Source organism: Phaethon aethereus (assembly GCF_964289735.1).
Source record: "Phaethon aethereus genome assembly, chromosome: 21".
Lineage (NCBI taxonomy): Eukaryota > Metazoa > Chordata > Aves > Phaethontiformes > Phaethontidae > Phaethon > Phaethon aethereus.
Genome location: NC_138597.1, coordinates 6,053,523 through 6,072,608, shown reverse-complemented (window position 1 = coordinate 6,072,608; position 19,086 = coordinate 6,053,523). Strand labels below are relative to the sequence as shown.

Genomic DNA, 19,086 nt, shown 5'->3' with positions numbered 1-19,086 from the left:
TCTAATAGCAACAAAGGCTTTTTCAGGTCACCTTAAGGCCATCTCTGTGAAAGGACGGACAGGAAGGAAGAACCCCCAAACCAGCTATTAAGAAACCCGTCGGCACTGCAGCATGCGGGAGCTGTGCATGAGACCCGGTGCTTGGAGCTGGCTGCCAAACAGGCGCGGAAAGAGACCATCCGCTGGACGGCTATTTGCCCCTTTTGAAGCCATAGCAGAGAAGAAGGAACCGAGAAGGGACAATGTCCCCAACTCACACAGGTTCCTGCTGCCACTGAGAAAAAGAGACTGAGGCTTTGAAACAGCTTCTTTGGAAGAGGACGGAGGAGGCACCGACAACACACCAGATGCACCACAGTATCTTTCTTTCAGCTCCCAGCCCACAGAGATATTTCAAGCAAGTTTTAAAGCTTGGTCGCGTTTTGGCATCCCCTCTTCAGCACCTCCAGCACGGCTTACAGAGCCTGCTGAGGCAAGATGCTCTAAGACAGCAGCCTTCTCCCGCCGGCGCGGCGCGCTCTTCCGCGGAGGGCGCACGGCGCGACCCGCGACAGCCCGCGGGGCAGGGCCGGGCTCGCAGCCGGCGCCGGGGCAGGGGCTGCGGCCGCACTCCAGCGTGGGCACCGGCCCCGGGCCCGCCCGCGGGGCAGCGCGGCCGCTCCGGCCCCGCCGCGCCTCCGCGGGGGAGCGGGGCAGGACCGAGCCGGTGCCGGAGGGGGCGGCGCGCGGCAGCCGCGGGTGCTCCAGCGGTGGCGCCGACCGCGGGGAGCCGCTCGCCGCGGGTCGGGTCGGGTCGGCGCTCGGCCCTTACCTGCGGGAGGTCATGGCTCCGCGGAGCTCCGCGCCGACTGCCCGCACCGCCGCGCCCCGGCGGGGCGCCTGGGCCGCGGGCCGGCGGGGAAACCCCTCCCTGTGACGCGCGGGAATCCCCGCCCTCCGCCCCGCCCGCCCGGGCGGCCCCGCCGGGAGGCAGCGCCCCGCCGCCCCCGGCCCGGCCGCCGCCCGGTCCCGCCCCGGCCCGGGTGAGCTGCCCGGCCGGGCGGGCGGCATCCGGCGTGCCGCCCCTCAGCGGCAGCAGGTCGCGGAGAGCCCGGGGCTGCCGGCAGGCTGGGCCCGCGGCGCGCAGCCTCCCCTCTCCCTGGAGCCTTTCCCCTCCTGGCGCCGGGGCTCCTTCCCCCTCCAGGCTGGCGAGCGCGTTCTCGGCACAGGGCGCGTCCGTGCTCCTCGCTAGGTAGCCCCGCAGCGCCCGAGCCTGGACGGCGTGTGAGATTTCACACCGGCAGCAGTTCCGGGCGGCATTCGGTACCCAAGCACTATCGGAGGTCTCTAGGTTGGGTGGACAAAGGCTTGAGAGTCATTCTACCAAGAGAAGGAAGCAAGCTGCCAGGCACCGAGCATCTGAGTCTGGCACGGCTCAGCCACTTTGCTGTTATCCTGAAACGCGCCCAGCTCAGGGGCCCCTTTGGAGTCAGGAGGGCACGATGTCCCCAGAGTGGCTTCCCCGCCAGCGCCTATGGTGAGACAGCGGTGGTGACGCCCAAATCTTCCACTGGGGTAAGCTGGGGTCAGGTGTGCTATAGGCATGCTGTATGCTCTACACAGATAGAGCACATTTTGCCATCTGAAGTGTAAATTCAGAGGCCTTTAACGAACTCATGTCAAATGTATGCTGCTTCACATAAAAGACAGAAATTAACCCAAAGAAATGCCCTGAATCTGGCACCTTTCATGAATGCTGGGTGAGAAAACAAAGCCAGCTGTCAAAGAGAGAGAAAAAGCCAGGATATAGCCAGCGAGGCCCCCCCGCCCTGTCTACCCGTAGTGGCAAAAATAGCAGCTTTATAACTATAATAAGACTCAGCGAATTCCATGTCTATTCGGGGAATACCCAGAGAGCTGGCAGCAGGAGCCAACTCATTTCTCAGCGAGGAGGACTGGCGGGTTGCATAGCTTTCCTGCGTGCCACTGAATTGCTCACGGGGCAACAAGGACCACAGAGGCCAAATAGCAACCCTGATAACAATGCCCCCTGTCCTCTCCTCCCTCATTTCCCCTGCTATCGAGGCTCCTAGTCACTGGGACCTTCTTTCATAGCACTGAGACTTCATTGTGAGAGACCAAACTGACTTCTGTCTGCGCCTGTCTCATACGACGAGGACCCCTTCTCAGGGCAATGCACATGGTCAGGGGGGACTGCAGTTCAGCTTCTTGGTTAAAAACAGATCAAAAGGAAACTCCTGAACAGATCTGCCCCCTTCTTGTAAGGTACTGGTTTCTAGACACTGTAACTGGGATGCAGATAACCGGTGAAAATGGTCTCCTCCTGCAAGACGTTAGCCCTCCCATCTCCTGGCCATTGGAATGCTTTGATCCCATGGAAGTACCCAGCAGAGAAATCCAGACTCTGGCCTGGGAGCTCTCTGCAGCCAGAACTTCCCATTTTGTTGGTGTTGGGATGGTGCCTGTCCCTCAGGGGACCTGCTGCAACAGAAGCACACGGTGACAACAGTGGACATGCTGGAGGTCTGTGTGACCCCATCTACTCTCTAACCTGCTCTGGCTCAGCTGGTGGCTGGCTGGGAGAGGCTTTGATGGTTCTACCCTGCTGCGGTTCCCCCAGCAAGGACAGATGTTTCAGGCTGCCAGGGGTGGATGGAGGCACCTGCTCTGCTATGTGCCCCAGGAACCTGTGTCTGGCACAGCTGGCCCGGAGGGCAGGAGAAAGTGGGTTTTGGCACCCTACTCAGGAGCTCTGGAGTCCAGTATTTCTGCCCCAGCCCTGAGGCGTTTCCTGCTGCAGGCAGAGGAGAGCATATTTTTAGCTCTAATCTGTATGTTCTCCTGGGAATATCTACAGGGGTGGCTGTAAATGCCACGTGCTAACAGCCAGGACAATGCTGGCAGCATGTCTAGCAGCAAAGAAAAGTCTGAGTACTCCTGGGGAGGCATAATGTCTGTCTTGCAATTACAGAGTGTGTGCCTGGGCTGGAGAATCCCCAGGGGACAGGGCAGAAGGTCCCTGGTGAGAATAGGGTTGACGTACCACCAAAACGTTGGCCACTGCTGGAGGGGAGAAGCAGCCACACGGGACAGGAGACTCAGGAGAAAGCTCATCCGGAGTCTTTGTGTCCAGGTTGATCTCTGGGTTAAGACACCAGACTCTTCACAGGGAGTGGCTCCGAGGATGTTAAGTTCTAGGAACAGTACTCCTGGGTGCCTTTAATGTTTGCAGTGAACAGCTATAAAGGTCCCATTTCAGCTGTGTCAGTCATCTAGAGGAGCACCCAGTGCTACTCAAAGTCACTTACAATTTCCTCCTGAATTGTTCATTGGTATAAGCACAGATTCGCATGCTTGCTTTTCCATTTGCAGGCTGGAAAGGGATAGCTGGGTACCAGGACACAGCCACATCACATAGCTCTCTGGCAGCTGATGTCGGGAATGCAGAGGAAGCAACTGGGATGCCAGTCCGAGGAAGGGAATTCCCCCAGGTGCACTTTGGCCAGACACTGTGAACTAGTCCCATTCCCTCAGCTCCGCATGGGGCCAGGACCCTCATGTTACATCCAGCTGAGAGATGGCAGCTCAGGCAGCCCAGCACCACTGCGTGTGCTCAGCTTTGGGAAGAGGTTTGCACTCCCAGCCACAGCAACAAGAGCTCTATAAACCCTTAAATTCAGGGCTTCTACATAGCCCTGAACTATAGATGCTGTGACAGGCTCCTTTGATGAAGAGCCAGAAAGACCATGTTTATGGGCCAAGTTGTCTACTTATAAACATTGCAGCCCCTTTTCCCCCTGAATAATCACATTTTCCCAGCGAGAGAGGCAGAGGTACATTACAGAGCAGGGTAATGGATCATTACGTGACCAGTCTGAGGCGCAGGCTGCGCCAGCAGCAAAGCAGGGAAAGAAATCCACAGCTCCTGCTCCCCACCACACACGCTGCAAAATGAGGCTAAGCAGCCACGGAGCCGAGGAGTCCAGATCTATTAACGGCCACTACCCCAGGCTACAGGGGAAAGGGATTTGTGGGCGACAAATAACATTCAGTAGAGATTTAGGTCTGGTCCGGCATATTCCAGAAGGACTAGCCCCCAGCAGCCTGACTAGCAGCAGCAACCTCAGGAACCAGCAAGCTGATCAGTCTCTCACTTGACGCTACCCAGCGAAGCACTCGGGAAGCGGGCAGCTGCATAAGGTGGTACACCAGATCAAAAGCCCACGGAACAGCCCCGTGAGACCATTCACACGATCACCAAAGCAACACACCCACTGCCCTTCGCTTCGCCCAGGTCCCCCCATCAGCTTCCCCGCCATCCTGGGGAAGCCTCAGCTCAGTGGCTTCAGTGTGGAGTCAGACGCTTTTAGCCCCGGACTGAAGCTCCTGGACACGGGGGATGCTCACAACTGGCTGTCGGGGTTAGCTGTTCCCAGAGGCTGGTGGTGCCAAAGCAAGCCAGGGATGGGTAAAACCATCCAACGCCAGCTGCCCTCTCCCTCTTGACCGTATCGCCCGATTGCCTTTGATCCCAGTGAGAGACTGGCCAGTCAGGCCTGATGCGCCCGTGGTGCGTTCCCGAGGGCACTGAGCAGGCTGCTCTCAGAGCAAGGGCTGCCAGAAAGTGTGCCCAGGCCATTCCCCTGAGTCATGCTTGCTGCCTGCCCAAGCATGCCCCCGGAGTGCCTTCTGTCCTTTTTTCCTTCCTCTTTCCCCTCACAATGGGTTTTTCCAGACTGTAGTAAAAAAACCAAACCACCACCATGCAGCTGCCAAAGCTCAGCTTTTCCTTCAGGCCAAGACGATGATAGCTTTTTCTTCTACGGCTTTGCCGCAAGCTGGCAAAACGCCTGTGAAAGAGGTACTGACTTTGCAAGTCAGTAATAATAAGGTCATTGTCAAGAAGACGTTGCACCAGGAGGCTGATCTTGAGCAAAACATGGCCCCAGTTGTGAGTTGTGCAACCCCTGTGGCTGTTCCAACACTGGCCTCATTGTTCCCCATTGTGAGTCTTCGACATCTCCATTGTCCATTGAAAAGCCGGTTCCTGCTGAGCCGGTGCAGACAGCAACCAAATGTGCACCATTGCTGGGTATCAAAATGACTCGGTTAGCTAAATTAGCTGCCTCCCAAATGGCAGGAAACCCACGTTCTTTTTTCACTTCACACCACTTGGATGAACATGAGCTCTTGGTTGAACAAAATTCTCCACCTCCCACCTTCTTTTCTTGTAGAAAGATGAGGCTGCAGAGATCAGAGTGCGAGGGTTCTGTCCAGGTGGAAAGGCCCCATTAGGAAAACCTGTTTAGAGCAGGAACTTAAGAGGCTGGTACATCTCAAACCACATCCTGCTTGCATGCTTGCGACTGACTTTCCATGGCTCCTCACCTAACAGAGGGTAAAACCCAGAACTGCTGCCATCAGTGAGAAGCAGGCCACAGAAGCATCACTTCAGTCTTGCTGACATGGCGCGAAGCCTCTTCTGAAAATGCTACCTGAGAAGAGGCGATAAAAGACATGCACGGCAAAGAAAGAAAAGCGAGTGGATACTTGAATGAGTGAAACCATTTGGAGTGTGATCAGATGGCCACAGAGGAGGGGAAGTAAAGACACACAGTTTTCCTCCAGCAAACATTGGGTGAGTAGGATTGAGGTTGGCATATGTAAAGAGGCTGCATTTAGAAGATACAGCAGGTACCTGCATAAGCCACTCTGGCTCTAAGGGAGATAGAGAGGGGGATGCTGGTTTGACTTCACACAGTATCTTCTGCCCACCAGTGAGCAAGCGTGAGGCACGCAGTACGAAAAGAATAAAAAAGCAACAGGCCCCTTAAAAAGACATTTAATAGTTTTCAAACTTTATTTCATGGTGATTGACGAAAGACACAAGTTAGTAATGGTTATATCATGCTGCTCCTCTACTGTGCATTGCCCTTCAGAATTCATACAGCAGTTCACAATGGTCATTAATTTACCCTATAAATGAAGCCACGTGGACATCTTTCTCTTAAAAAAAGCAAAAAAAAAAAAAAAAAACCCCAGGAAAAAACCAAACCTCAATGTCTTTTTTTGTACATACATGTTATAAACGCTATTAAAAATAAAGCCGAAGTTAAGTGCACAGCCCCTAGGGAGCACTGCTGAATCTGACCTTGGTTCAAGATGCTTGACAACGAGGACGCAAGGTCCTGTTTTAAGGCATTTCCAAGCCCCGGCAAAAGCTGACAGAGTTTTTGTTTAGTTGGTTTTTTTGCAGTGACCCTGGCTTCATTTCAGTGGCATTCTAGAAAATTAGCAGCTTCCTCTGCGCATGCCCCTCTCTCCCTGGAGTCGGCAGGTTCAGCCCTCAGCCTCGGCCAACGCAGCTGCATTGCCCAGCTAGAACTCACGTTCTCAAACGCAGATCGAGGGTCTCGCACTTCCCTCCCATCCCACCCCGTCCTGCAGTCCTAGTTAGCCCCCATCTATCTACACCTCGTGATCAAAATACAGCAGTCCATCCCTTTCACAACACAGTCACAGTACTCCCCACCAGGAACCACAATTTATATACAGTAGCCACTTAAAATGTGGTATTGCCACACACACAGCCACCCCCCCCACCCCCCCGGAGGCTCCATCCCACAGAGGGTGCAGCCCCCCGTGAAATATTTAACCCCTGGATTTTCAGAGGAATGTCAATAGATTAGGCATAGATTTGGCAGGGGCAGGAGGGATAGATTTCTTTTAATAAAAAAAAGAAGAAAAAAGAAACCCAAGTGGTTTTACACTACGGTCTTCCCCTTTGTTACACCTGTGTTCAGAGCTCACCCTGAGAAAAGTAATTTGACTTTTCATGGCTCAAAATTCAGTGCCAAGAAACAACATTTTTAAAAAGAGTGCACTATTTTGTAAAGGTACACTACAAGGTGTGCTAGAAATCTCTGGCAAAATTGCAAACTGATGGCACCCTGGATATTAATTAACACTTGATACCTGGCGGGATCCTTCAGATTAATTCTGTACGCTGCATAAAGCAGGTTTTACACAGAGCAATGCCAGCTGCCATCTCAGGGTGGGAAAGGGACACAGTTGTGTCCCAGTGGTAAAGGGACATAGATGCTACACAGCATCAGTAAATTCTTCCCATGGAGAAGGAACCTGAATGGAGCGGGTCATTTCTTTCATAGCTGCAATCTCTTTGTTCTTCTCCCGCTTACGGGAGATTCAGGGTTTGCACGCAAATCCGCGCTGGTTGACAGACACTTGCAAACATGCATACATTCACTCAGAAACACACATGCCGGCTTTGTAACTGGCACCCCAGTATTTGCTTTCAAGATCTGCATGGGGAAGAGCATACTTACAAAAACCTCCTCCCAAACACTACTGCCTCTACAGCTGACTCGCCCCATTCCCATTTCAGCTGTTGCCGCTGGGCTGGCAGTATCCAAAGGAGCTTTGATCGTGGCGTGGAAGACCCTGCACTGCACTGGGCAGTGCGAAAACTTGAAGTCAAAGGTAAAACTCCGGTTACTCTTCACGGGAGAGGCTCTAATACCAGAATACATGCTGGCCAGCTGCAAGCATCCTCATGGTAGACAGAGGGCAAGTCATGCCTGGAGGCTGGAAAATGGACATGGGTCATCCAATGGATTTTTTTAAAGTGAAAAGGGACCCAGTCCCCATGCCCTCACAGCCGGTTTGACAGTGCTCGAAGAGGGAGAGCACTTCCAGCTCTTGAAGACGTGCTGCAAGTTCTCACTGGTGCACGGGAGGGCAACACTTGGTACACAGAAACTCTTGGTGGGAAGAGCAGCCAGGGCAAGCAGGTGGTTAGGACATGTCTGGATAAACACAAAGCGTGGAAATGAGGTTTCACAGCTGCTTCTGCACATGTCCAAGAGGAGGAGGAGGAGAGCCAACAGAGAAATCAACATTTCCCCCACAGCACCTCTCAGTCCAGCAAACAGTCATAAGACAACCAAAGAGCAATGCTTTTCTGCCTGCTCAGAGCAGACCTTGGTCTCTCTTCCAGTGCATGGCATCCCTGATTTTAACAGAGCATAAGGGAGAAAAGCACTTGAGATTCTTACACACATAAATTATAGTGAGAGGAAGGCGGGGAGGAGGGAGATAGGGTGAGCACAGGGCCAGGAGAAGGCTTGGCAGAGCCAGGCCCCGGAGCAGGGCGGCAATTCCCGCTTCTCTCTGACGGCCGCTTCCCTGCTCAGCCAGCGCGGCAGAGGGGACTTTGGGGCTGGGCCCGAGATGGGAAGGCGGTGAATCCACAAAGGCCGCGCATCTCGCCAGCACCGGCATCCTTTCCCCCGCAGGCGTGAACGACCACCCAAGAACACAAGTAAGGAGGGGGAAAAATAACCCAAAAAGAAGCTTCAAGTATGAATAAGATTTACAATGCAGGTGCAATGGGGAAGTTCTTCTGTCACTTCTTGGAGACTTGGTTCAAGGTTTGTTCTTTGTTGCTGTTTGATTAGAGTCTGACTGACCTGGATAGACTGCAACCGAACAAATAACCCAAACGAAAAGGTGTTTCCTCCCCTCCCTGTCCCCCCTCCCCCCAAAATATAAAAAGCAATAAGTTTACAAAAATAGAAAATAATTACAGCAATAGGCAGGAGGGAGGGAAGGAGAAGGGAGGGTCCCTGGGGGTCTATTTGGCTGAGCAGTGTAATATTGTGGGGTTGTTTAAAGCGTCCTCCACCAGATGCAGTTCTTGGCGGTCGACAATCACGTCCCTTATGCAGCCAATAAACCCCGTGCTGTAGGCCTTGGGCAGCTTGTGAGCCACACTCAGCTTCTCCACTCCCCCTGCAAGAGACAGCACAGAAGGTCGGGTGGGAGGACAAAGGACACGCTGCTGTGGGGGCCAGCAGCGTCGCATGCTCACGCACACACGCGCAGTGCCGGCGCTGCGGGGAATGCCCTCCTCGGCAGCGGGGAAGAACCTCTTTCCGGGCCAGTATTTAGTTTCATTTAAATCAGAGAAATGCCACTTCCAACCAATACATGCAAGTTTCCCGAAGACACTTAAAGCAGTAACTTGCATTGTAAAATACCAATTCAACTTAAAATACTTCATTTCCTTGGAGGTTGGTCCCAAATTCAAACTAAATTTAATTTCAGTTACTGAAACGTCAACTACGGCTCATTCCAGGCCCTGAATTATGAAAGCAAACAAAACCTTTGGAAAAGCCAGTGGGGAAGCCAAGCAAAAATTTCTCATGGAAAAATTCTGCTTTCCGCATAACTTCTAGGTTGATTTCAGAACAAGAAATGGCATCTGGGATACTGTGTTTTCAGACGTAAGGCTACATTTTTGAATATGAACTCTTTTGAAGTTCCAGTCAGACCTGAAACTACAGCCTTAGACTGGGAAGATAAGAACAGATGCTTCCGAGAAGAGTGAAGAGAATCTAATTCACTGTTTCCTCATTAGAGATGATCAAAACCCCCAGACGAACATTTCTGTCCATTGGCTTCTGTGGCCCTCGTGCCCCCCTCGCAATCCTGAATGCTAGGACTGCTACAGCACCTGCCTGAGGCAAAGCCCAGCCCTTCACTTACAGATGGAGAGTTGGGTCATGCAAGTTCCTCAAGAGATGAACAAAGCCCAGGACCCGCGGCATCCCCTATCACCGAGCATCTTTCTTTCATCCCTTCAGGCTCCAAAAAGGACTTTACTACCCTCTTAGCTCAGATTACTACTGGTTATATTTAAGCACAATTATCCTACACTTGTGGGTGGTTTTCTTGTTGATTTGAGCTGTTACAGGACAAATCTAGCCCCTGTCTGTGCTGACAGATCTGCCACAGGCAGTGTGAGGGTAAAATTCAGTGGGCTAAACTCTGTGTTTGCAGGGTCAAAACACTTATGTCAACACAAATGGAACTGACTCTGCTGCACACACAGGCACGTTCTGGCATGTCTGCTTATTCTATGTTATGCAAATAAAGCAACATTTAAAATGTGGGTATTTACATATTTCCAGGCAGAAGTAGCCTTCTCTCAATTCAACCATTTCACCTTTGGGAACCAGAGTTACCCAATCAAGTAACATTCGAGAGGCTCGTGAACTGACGGAGGCTTCCACACCTGGGGGGAAACTGGCAGGTGGGAGCACTCCCAGTTTGAAGAGGGAGAGGGTGTCCCATGCCATCGGCAGCACGAGATCCAAAGCCACAGGCCAGCTAATGGCTCTCTTCAGGGGACATGGTGTCGTGGAAAGCACTTGGTAAAGCCAACCCTTCGTCCCTCGGCATTCTGCCCTAGTAGGCAAAGAACAAGCTGGGGACTTTTTAGGTCAAACCTGTCAAAGCCACCCGGGAGGCAAAGGTGTCCCATTGAAACGAGTGAGGGAGCATCACCTCCAGCTCTGAGCCTCTGAGCAAGGGGCAGAGAGGAGGTTCACCCTTTCCACACCGACTTACCCAGCCACAGGGCCCCATCTGTATCTAGCTGTGTTGCACCAAGTGGAGAAGAGCCAGCAATGGGGGCTTCGTTGCCAACTTGAAGGGAACCTTCTCTCTGTACCCTGCTCCCGGAGGGAGGGAAGAAGAAGCAGAAGATGATTAGCAACCTTAGAGAAAAAACCCAGGGCCGCCCTCTGCTTTACGCTAAATCCAGACCCTGGGCACCATCGGCCCTTCTCCACCTGGAGAGGAGCGGGGAGCAGAGCTCTCTCAGGTGTGTAGCACAGAGCAGTCCTCAGTGCAACGCCTCCCCGGGGAGCGCCACGCAGCCGGCGGCAAGCGCTCCCCTCCGGCATCCCCGGGCATCCCGCAGCCCGGCTGCCGGCCCAGCCAGTGGCCACAGCTTCCTCCCGCGCCCTCCAGACCCATCAGCAGAAATCCCTGGCATGCCAGCCGCATGATCTGCTTACCACTCCCACCACCAATAAAAATAAAAGGGACACGGGCTCAACACGAACAGAATGTCAAACCCTCAGCCAGCTAAAATAAAAGGCACGAACCTTTCGTACCTCCTTGAGCCTGCCCCTTTGACATTTCCAGGCGTGTCACAACACGCACCCCTCCAACGCGGCACTGCCCACATGCCTCTCCTCTATTATTATCCAAGAAGAGGAGTGACCCTTGGGGATCACAGGGCATGGAGCCACGGCCATGACTCAGGCTCCCTAGTTCACAGACCAGTCTGCCACGGTCCCACTCTCCCCTCCTGCTAGCCTTCACACCTGTATGCTTTGATATGAATCCACTGGTTGGTGTTCACTGGGACTGTGGATCGTAGGACGACTGGCTTGGAGCCAAGGTCGTAGGTCATTTGTACGAAGCCATCCACTATGGCAAGGGCGATGTAGTCTGATCGGTCCAGCCCCTTCCCACTCCACAGGATCAGCCCCTGAGTGGCTTCTGTTTTGATGCTTAGTTCAAAGTGGTTCGATTGCAAGGCCTTCTCGCTGCATGAGGAGATGGGAGCAGGGGAGAAGATAGACCAGAATTAAAAACATGGCTACAAAAGCAACAGGCAGCCAGTCAGCTCCTCAGAACAGCATTCTCTGTTCCCAGCCAACGAGCTCACCTGCTGAGGATAACCTTCAACTGACCTTTGGCATCAGGAGATGCATGGGGTCTCAGTCCCTACCTGCTGCGCTTGAGTGGTTGCAGCCTTTGCAATATCCCAGGCCTGCTCAGAAGGCCTGGTGCATGACTGGGGGAGCAGATGGAAAGCTCTAAACCAGGCCACAGGATCAAAGAAATGTCCCTTCTGCAGGTCTCTAACCCAGCTCCCACTCAGAGCAGGACCATTGCCAGCGTGAGGTGAGGGCAGCCGTGGCTCTGCCCAGCTGAGCGTGGGAACCCCAAGACTGGAGCTCCTCTATCTTTCTGCTGACCTAAGCAGGGGCCGCACAATTCTCCTAGGGATGAAGTGTTTTTCCCAACATCCAGCTTGAACCTCCAAAGACACAGGCTGGGGCTACTGCCCCTTGCTTTTGCCCTCTGTGGAGCACAAAGTTCAGACACATCAACCCCTGCAAGCTGTGACACACAAGTCTTGGGTTTGCCTCCTCATATGCAGGTGCTGAAGGAAGAGGCCTGTTACGTGGGCTGGTGAACAGTACCAGGCTGGCTCCTACCTGGCCAGCAGAAGGGTTTTCCCCACAGAGCTGCCTTTGATTTGGGAGAGGTCAGAACAAAGAAGGCTCTGTTGGCCAGACTGCGAGGGTGCAGGCAGCAGCTGAGCTGGGGTCGGTACCGTCTCACTACCCCACTGGCAGGCTTCGGAGGTGCAAGCAGAGCCAAGGTGCCTGGGGACCACTGCTCCCCAGGCTGTCACCACGCAGCCATCAGCCTCGGAGGCATTTGCTGCCTCTGGTGACCAAAGTCCAACAGGAACTTGAGGCTGGGGACTGTGAGGCAACGAGCACCCTGCAGTTTGAAGGGGATGGAGACTTGTCCACAGAGGCAGCAAAGCCTTCTTTCTCCTAGAAGCACTGTCTTTTCCCAAGGGAGGAATGAAGAAAGGACAGGATTTCCCCCACACTGGCATCCCCTTCTTTGCTCAGTCCCTTTTGGAACAGGCAAAAGACTCTTGGCAACAGGTGAGGTTGCCATACGGAGTCACCAGCCACTCTCCTGGGATGCCCTGAGACACACTGCTGACACATGTGCACACTTAGACCAGATGACATGGGCAACACAGACAGCTTTTTATTCCCAAGGGACACTGTGCCCAAAGGGCTGGACGAGGGCTCTGCATGAAGGTAACTCAGCTTCTCCCCTCACTTGTAGCTATTTGCTCTCTAGGTCCCCCAGGAACGAGAAGCTGCATAGGAGCTGCTGTTCCTGTGCTGGAGGGACAGGGCTTCCTTCACGTTCACCTTCTTCACCTGCAGAGCTGTATCCCTTATAAATAAAAAGCCAAGGGTATGGACACACAGAACACGCACGGAGACAGAGACATGCTGAGGCAGCAACGGCAGAGCACGAGACACAAAAGCTGAAAGCCTGGCACAGACTCACCTGGGCTCCGCAGGATAGTCCAGCGCTTCGGGACTTAGATGCAGGAAGAAAGGGGAGCATGCGATAAGCGCAGGACAGCGGAGGAGACCCTTCCCTCCCACCCTGCTCACAGACAGGGAACAGCCCTGCCCAGCAGCAACAGCTCTTCCCCCTACACCATGCCCAGACTGAGAAGCCTGCCCAGCATGAGCAGGAAGCCTCAGCCACTGTCCTTGGGGCCGAGTTTCCTCAAGCCAGTGAGACAAGTTTGCAAGTTGTTGCTTAGCCAGGGTGAGCATAATAACGCCAAAGAGCGAACACAGCCCTGTCCCAGCGGCGCAGGCGCTCTGCGATGCTCTCCTGGGTCAGGACATCAGTGGTCCTGCTAGTCACCCATGCTGCCCCGCTGGGATGAGTATCCAGCAAAGGGTCTCACTGACAGGACAGTGGGCAGCACTGCTGGGGGAAGGGAGCTTTTGGTCTGTGGCCCTGCTCGAGGACCCTTTCCTGGGAAGCCCTGCAGGCAGACCTCAGGCTGGTTTTTTGGGACGTCGCAGAGCGGGCTCCCATCTAGGCAGATAGCTAAATCATCACATAAGGCCTCTGAGTCAGCCTTGCGGCACTTGGGCAGCAGGGTGTGCATGGAGAAGGGGAAACCCGGGACCCCAGCTGTCCTGCTGGCACTGCCTGCAAGCGTTAGGGGCTACAGGCCTGGCATGACAATCAGCTCTAACTAGATGTATATATATAAATGTATGTTGAAAAAAACCCGTACGGGCATGTCATGGCCAGCAGAGCCGAGAGAAGCAATCGGAGTGTTAGTCCTGCCCAAGGCACACCCCGATGTCTGCCTGGAGGCAGAAGAAACTACTTTTTATGGGCAGCCCAGTGGGTCCTTCAGCCCTGGCGGGGCTTGCGAGTGCCGCTGCCAAATCCCAGCAGAGGGGTCTGGGGAGAAGCACTAAGCTCCCTTGCAGGATGGGGCATGCACAGCCAAAATAGGCTGGCTCGGGCAGGGAGGAGGCTGGGAATGGCAGTCTTCCCTTTGCAGCGCACTGGGAGAGGCAGGACACAAAGGTAGCAGCTTTCTGCTCATCTGCAGGGATGCGGCCCGTGTCCGTGCAGAGGGACAGCTGGGCACTCTGCCACATGGCATTGTCGCGCAGGCCACTACAGCCCTCCCGTTGCTGTAGGGCACTGTCTAGCTTAGGAGGATGCTTGGCTCCTAGAAAGCCCTTCCCAAAACACCAGAGCAACCCAGAGCACCTCCCAAACTGTTGTGAACACGCAGCTGATGGGCTCTGTGGTTCCCCCGGTGTTGACATGCATGCGTGCACGCAACTCAGCCTCCCGAGCCTCTGTCTGACCCCAGCTTGCAGAAAATGAGGTGAAACGGGGATGTGACAGGCAGGTATTGGTCAAACTCTCCCCCATGTAGTGGGGAATACAGCTGCGTCAACCAGTGCTTCTCTTCCACTCCTGCCACTCGGCCAGACAAACAGACGGCAAATCAAGAGCTGTCAAGCCCGCTCGAGGGAAGAAGCCCTTCTCCCCATCTGCCTGCCCAGGCCCTTCTTCAGCCCCCCCGGCCGCGCTGCATGTTGTGAGGGGCTGCCCGTGCACTCCCGAACATGGGGAACGTTCTCCTAGCACCCAGCCTGGCCTCCTCGCTATGGCAGCAACACCATATTCGCACTGGAGAAGTCAGGGCAGGGTTAGCACCCCTTACTTCCATCGCCAATGCCTTTGCTGCTGACAGAGAGGGAAGTCACAGGAACTTTCTTCTTCCATGCTCATCCACGTAAACTAAGGCTAAGTTGCAGCACGCTGCTGGGACAACGCCTGGCTGCAGCAGAGCCTGGCAGCGTAGCTCCTGCTGCGTCTTGGCTGCGTTTGGGCCCCTCTACAGCCACCAGAGCTGCAGTCGGTACCTGGGTCCTCCTCACCCTGAAACGGGAACGCCTGCCCACGGCAGACCCCTGGGAGAGGGCCTGTATTCCTGCTCCCACACCTGCCCTGCGCTCCCCTGCGGGTGGGCTGGCGGTTAGGGTGGCAATGGGAGACGTGGTGGAGGGCAGATGACGGTGGGGAGGAGCTGGGCAGCGGGGAGGACTGTACTTACGCAGGGATCTCATTGGTCAGGTGGCTTGAAAACAAAGAAACAAGGACATTGAGAAGAGACGGACAGACAGAGACCGACAAACAACCACTCAACACAAACGCCCTCCCCAGGCAGGGTGTTAGGGCAGCAGGGAGTCTGAGGGTGTAAGAGGCAGAGGGACAGAGCCTTATCCTGTCCCACAGTGCCGTGGAGCTGGGAATTAGCCACGGGGCCTGTAGGAGCACAGTGCTGAGGAAGGGTACTGAGCCAGGCTGTAGCGGACTGAGAGTATCCTGTAGGAGAAATCCAGCCCAGAGGCTGAAGAGGACCTCAGCCAGCAGCTGTGTACCAGGCTCTGCTTATCTTGAGAGAGAAGTGCCAGTGACCAGTACAGCCACAGAACACGTACCCGTAGCCCATGGGGTCAGGGTCAAGCAGAAGCTGGAGAAGGCTAGCCAGGTCCCGCAGCAGCGACAGCCTGTCTCTGCTGGGAGAGCTGATCCTTGCTGCACAAAGAGCCACGGAGACAAAGGAGCTGGCAAACGGGCGTGAATTAAGCCACAGGCAGAGCTACCTCTCCCCTCAGCACAGCTCACCCAGCCCACAACCTGATCCTGAGCACATGGGTAAAGAAACGCACCGAACCAGGAGCAGGGCACAGGCCACATCAACCATCTTTGTGGAACACACTCAGCCAGTTTCATCCCACTCCCAAATCAGACTATGCTAACCCAGAAGGTGGCCCACATGGCCCAGCATCCAGACCTGAAGCTGGCCAGGCACTGCCATTGTGGGGAAAGCCCTTTGCCAACAAAGGGGTAAGGGCTGGAAGCGGGTGCTCATGGCCCCAGTTTGCTTGCCCCTCTTTAAGCACTGCACTTGGACTTCTTCAACGCTAGCTCTTCCTCCTGCTAACAGCCCTAAGTCCTTGTTTTGATCTTGGTTCAGCTCAGCAGCCAACTTACCTCTTTGTCACGGCATTGTGGTACTCCATGTATGTCCTACCGTCAAAAGCAATGGCCTCTGCATCTCCAGCAGCCTTCTCGATGATCACTGGAGGTGGGAAAAAAGAAGAGCTGTCAGGCAACGTAGCACGGCCTGTCTGTCTTTGGAGACTAGGAAAATCCCCCTTTACACTGAGCATTCATAAAAGGACGAAGGCATGCACAAACCTGCCATCCCTTGGGGCAGGTCAGCACTGTGGCACTCTAAGCAAGCCCCCGGAAAGCTTCACTGTGGCTTTAAAGCCCATGAGTTTGGACCATCTCCCTGTTTCGCAGCCAACTGTCATGAAATCTGCAGCCTTGTTGGTTCCGTGGCTGAAGCTGGGGAGAAACCTGGACACTGTGATGGCCCAAGTGCTAATCTCAGGGAGGTAGCAGGAAAGAAACCCTGATCTGCTACAGCACCAAACCACGTTTCCCTGCCCCAGGCTGCTCCAAGTGAGCACAGCAACACAAGACAGGGTCAGAGTGCACTGACAGGAGGAGGTGACAGGGCTGGGTGATCTACCCGTGGGCAGCAGCATTTGCCCTGCCACATGCAGTATAGTGCCTGCATTTCCCAGAAATGGCATTGCCTCGGCTTCACAGCTGCACAAGAGTGCCAGCCTGCAAATGCCACAGCTAGCTTCCCCTGGATCCCTCCCAGCTTCCACAAGGGCAAGACCTCAGGCTTGGCCTAAACGGTGCGCTGTCCTGCTGCCACCAGCTAATCATAGAAGCAGTCTGGCTAGTGGGTGAGGGTCCACGGCCAGCCCTACCCTGGCAGTCTCACCTTTCTCACAGTGAGCCCCGGAGAAGCCCCGCTGGCAGGCACACTCATAGCTCTCTAGCCGCGGGCTGCAGGTGCCTCCATTCTGGCAGGGACTGGGTTTCTGGGTACAGGGGTGGCCTCGGAACAGGGAGATCTCAATGGCGCTGCGGATGTTCTGCTCCTTCAGCACAGGCACGCCCTTGATGGAGATCTGACAGATGCAAGCGAGAGGAAGCACAAGAATCAGCCTTCACCACCCCAGCTCTCTGCGGGGCTGGTGGGAGGACAGAGACCAGCACCCTCGGGGGGACCAGCCCCAAGCCCCCATGTTCCCGTGACACACCCTCACCTCCCCTTCTGCCACCCACCGCTGCCACTTTTCAGCTGGGTGTGCTCCCGTGCACATGGACCCACGTGCCGGGGCAGACTGCTCCCAGGCCCGTCCTCGCTCCCCTCCAGCGATGCCAGTGCGGGTGGCACGTCCCCCAGCCAGACACCTGCCCCAGGCTGCCCGGCACGGCCTTACCCTCTGCACAGCTCCGTCGAAGCTGGTGGAGATGGCAGCTGCTCGAGCTAGCTTGCTGAAATCAGGGGCTCCCCCCACATAAAATGGCTCCTTCAGGTTCAGGAAGGTGTGAGGCACCTGGGGAGGAGAGGGGAGAAGGTGAGATGGAGGTGTCATCAGGCTATCCCTGAGCTGCAAGCTGGGCACGGGGCCCAGCTCTGCGGGACTACAGGAGGCCGTGAGCAGGGCGGCCCTGCAGGCAGAGCGGGCACCCGCGCACAACCAGACACCGGGCTGGTGGGAAAGCAAGCAACACCCGCCTGTCCCCCGCAGCCCCCCGCACTCCCCGCCCTCCTCCCTCAAGGCACTGGGAAGCGTCCTGGGGCAGGGCCAGCGTGGGGCTCCGCTAGCCATCTCTGCGGAGGCCGGAGCAGAAGAGCCCCTCGGAAAGCACGCCGGGGGCCCGGCACAGCCTCTGCTGCGGCCGAGCGAGCAGGACCGCCCTGCCCCGGGGCGGGCAGGAGGTGGGCTGGGCAGGGAAAGGCAGGCTGGGCTCAGCACCCTGCTTGGGAGTGCGTCCTCACCTCCTCTGTTCCGGGTGCTGCTCCTGCCCCAGCCCGGCCGCCCCGCACACTTTGCAGCCCTCTGCCTCCCTGCCCGGCCCGCCGGCTCCTGCAGCCGGCCACCAGCCACAGCACTGCCAGGGCGAGCCGCTGCCGAGCAACGGGGAGCGGATGAGCTCCACGTATCTGGCACCAAACCAGGCTGTGTAAAGGGCGCTGGTTCCAGCGAACCTCCTCCTGCCGAGCTGCAAGGTCTTGCCTGCTAGCAGGCACACAAGGAAAAGATTTCCCGTGAATTTAATCTTGGGGAGATGCTGTTCTAATGCCCTCAGGCATGGAGGCCTCTGGCTTCGTGTGGCCCCCAAAAGCAAGTAAGCAAATACTGCTTCAGTTTTGCCAGGGCTAGTGTTTAAACCCAAACTCATACCAGAGGGATTCAGCTTGGGTTCATCCAGCTGCCACAGGTCCCCTACAGCGAATGGCTAGAGGAGGTTCTTGGGCATCTCACATGGCTGCGAGCTTGGAAGAGAAAAACCCCCTCCTTGCTGTCACCCTGCAGCCCCAACTGCACAGCACGGAAAGTCCCAGGCGAGTCTTCAGCCACATGGCTCCCGGGCACACAACAGGAGCAATGTCCCCTCCTGCGCACCCGGGGTGGACCCAGAGGCACAGCAGCGAGACAAAGAGGTGGTTACGTGAATCACTAGCTAATGCTTTGTGGAGTTAACACGAGAAACATGACCGGGTAAACTGAAATGCTTCAGAAACAAAATGTAACTAACAACTGGCTGGAAATTAATGATGGAAACGGAAACACGTGTGTCTAATCTACACAGATCCTAAAGCTGCTTGGTCAGATAGGAAGGGGAGTGGGTGAAACACTGAGATCTGAATGGAAAACAAAAAAGAACAACGTGCCAATGGCAGATGAGATGGAGGTGCAATGGGTCATACTTATCTTTACCTTACGGGATTTCTGGGATCCAGACAGCAGGGGAGGGAAAAATACAAATGAAAATCAGAGGGAGAGAGAGAAAGAGAGAGAGAAAAGGGAGATCAGTGGGTAACATCGTAACATGCAGGGCTGCAAGACTTCCCCTGCAGCCAGTGCCTGGCGTAGCCAGGGAAGGGGAGCTGCAGAAGGCACCAGGAGGGACCGCTGCCACCCTGCCAGCTGCGGCAACCTTCACTTGGAGAGA

The 19,086-nt window shown here is 55.3% G+C and overlaps 1 protein-coding gene across 1 annotated transcript in view; it reads right to left on the bottom strand.

The window, feature by feature from the left end:
• Positions 1-8,653: 8,653 nt before the first annotated feature.
• The window catches only part of AGRN (agrin), a gene marked incomplete at both ends in the record, with an annotated part of 122,792 nt that continues 112,359 nt past the window's right edge, over positions 8,654-19,086 (bottom strand). The window contains 7 exons of the mRNA XM_082009422.1: positions 8,654-8,811; positions 10,432-10,535; positions 11,196-11,420; positions 16,030-16,117; positions 16,841-17,030; positions 17,346-17,462; positions 18,852-18,863. Coding sequence (XP_081865548.1) covers positions 8,654-8,811; positions 10,432-10,535; positions 11,196-11,420; positions 16,030-16,117; positions 16,841-17,030; positions 17,346-17,462; positions 18,852-18,863 — 894 coding nt within the window. The remainder of the gene's footprint in view (positions 8,812-10,431; positions 10,536-11,195; positions 11,421-16,029; positions 16,118-16,840; positions 17,031-17,345; positions 17,463-18,851; positions 18,864-19,086) is intronic.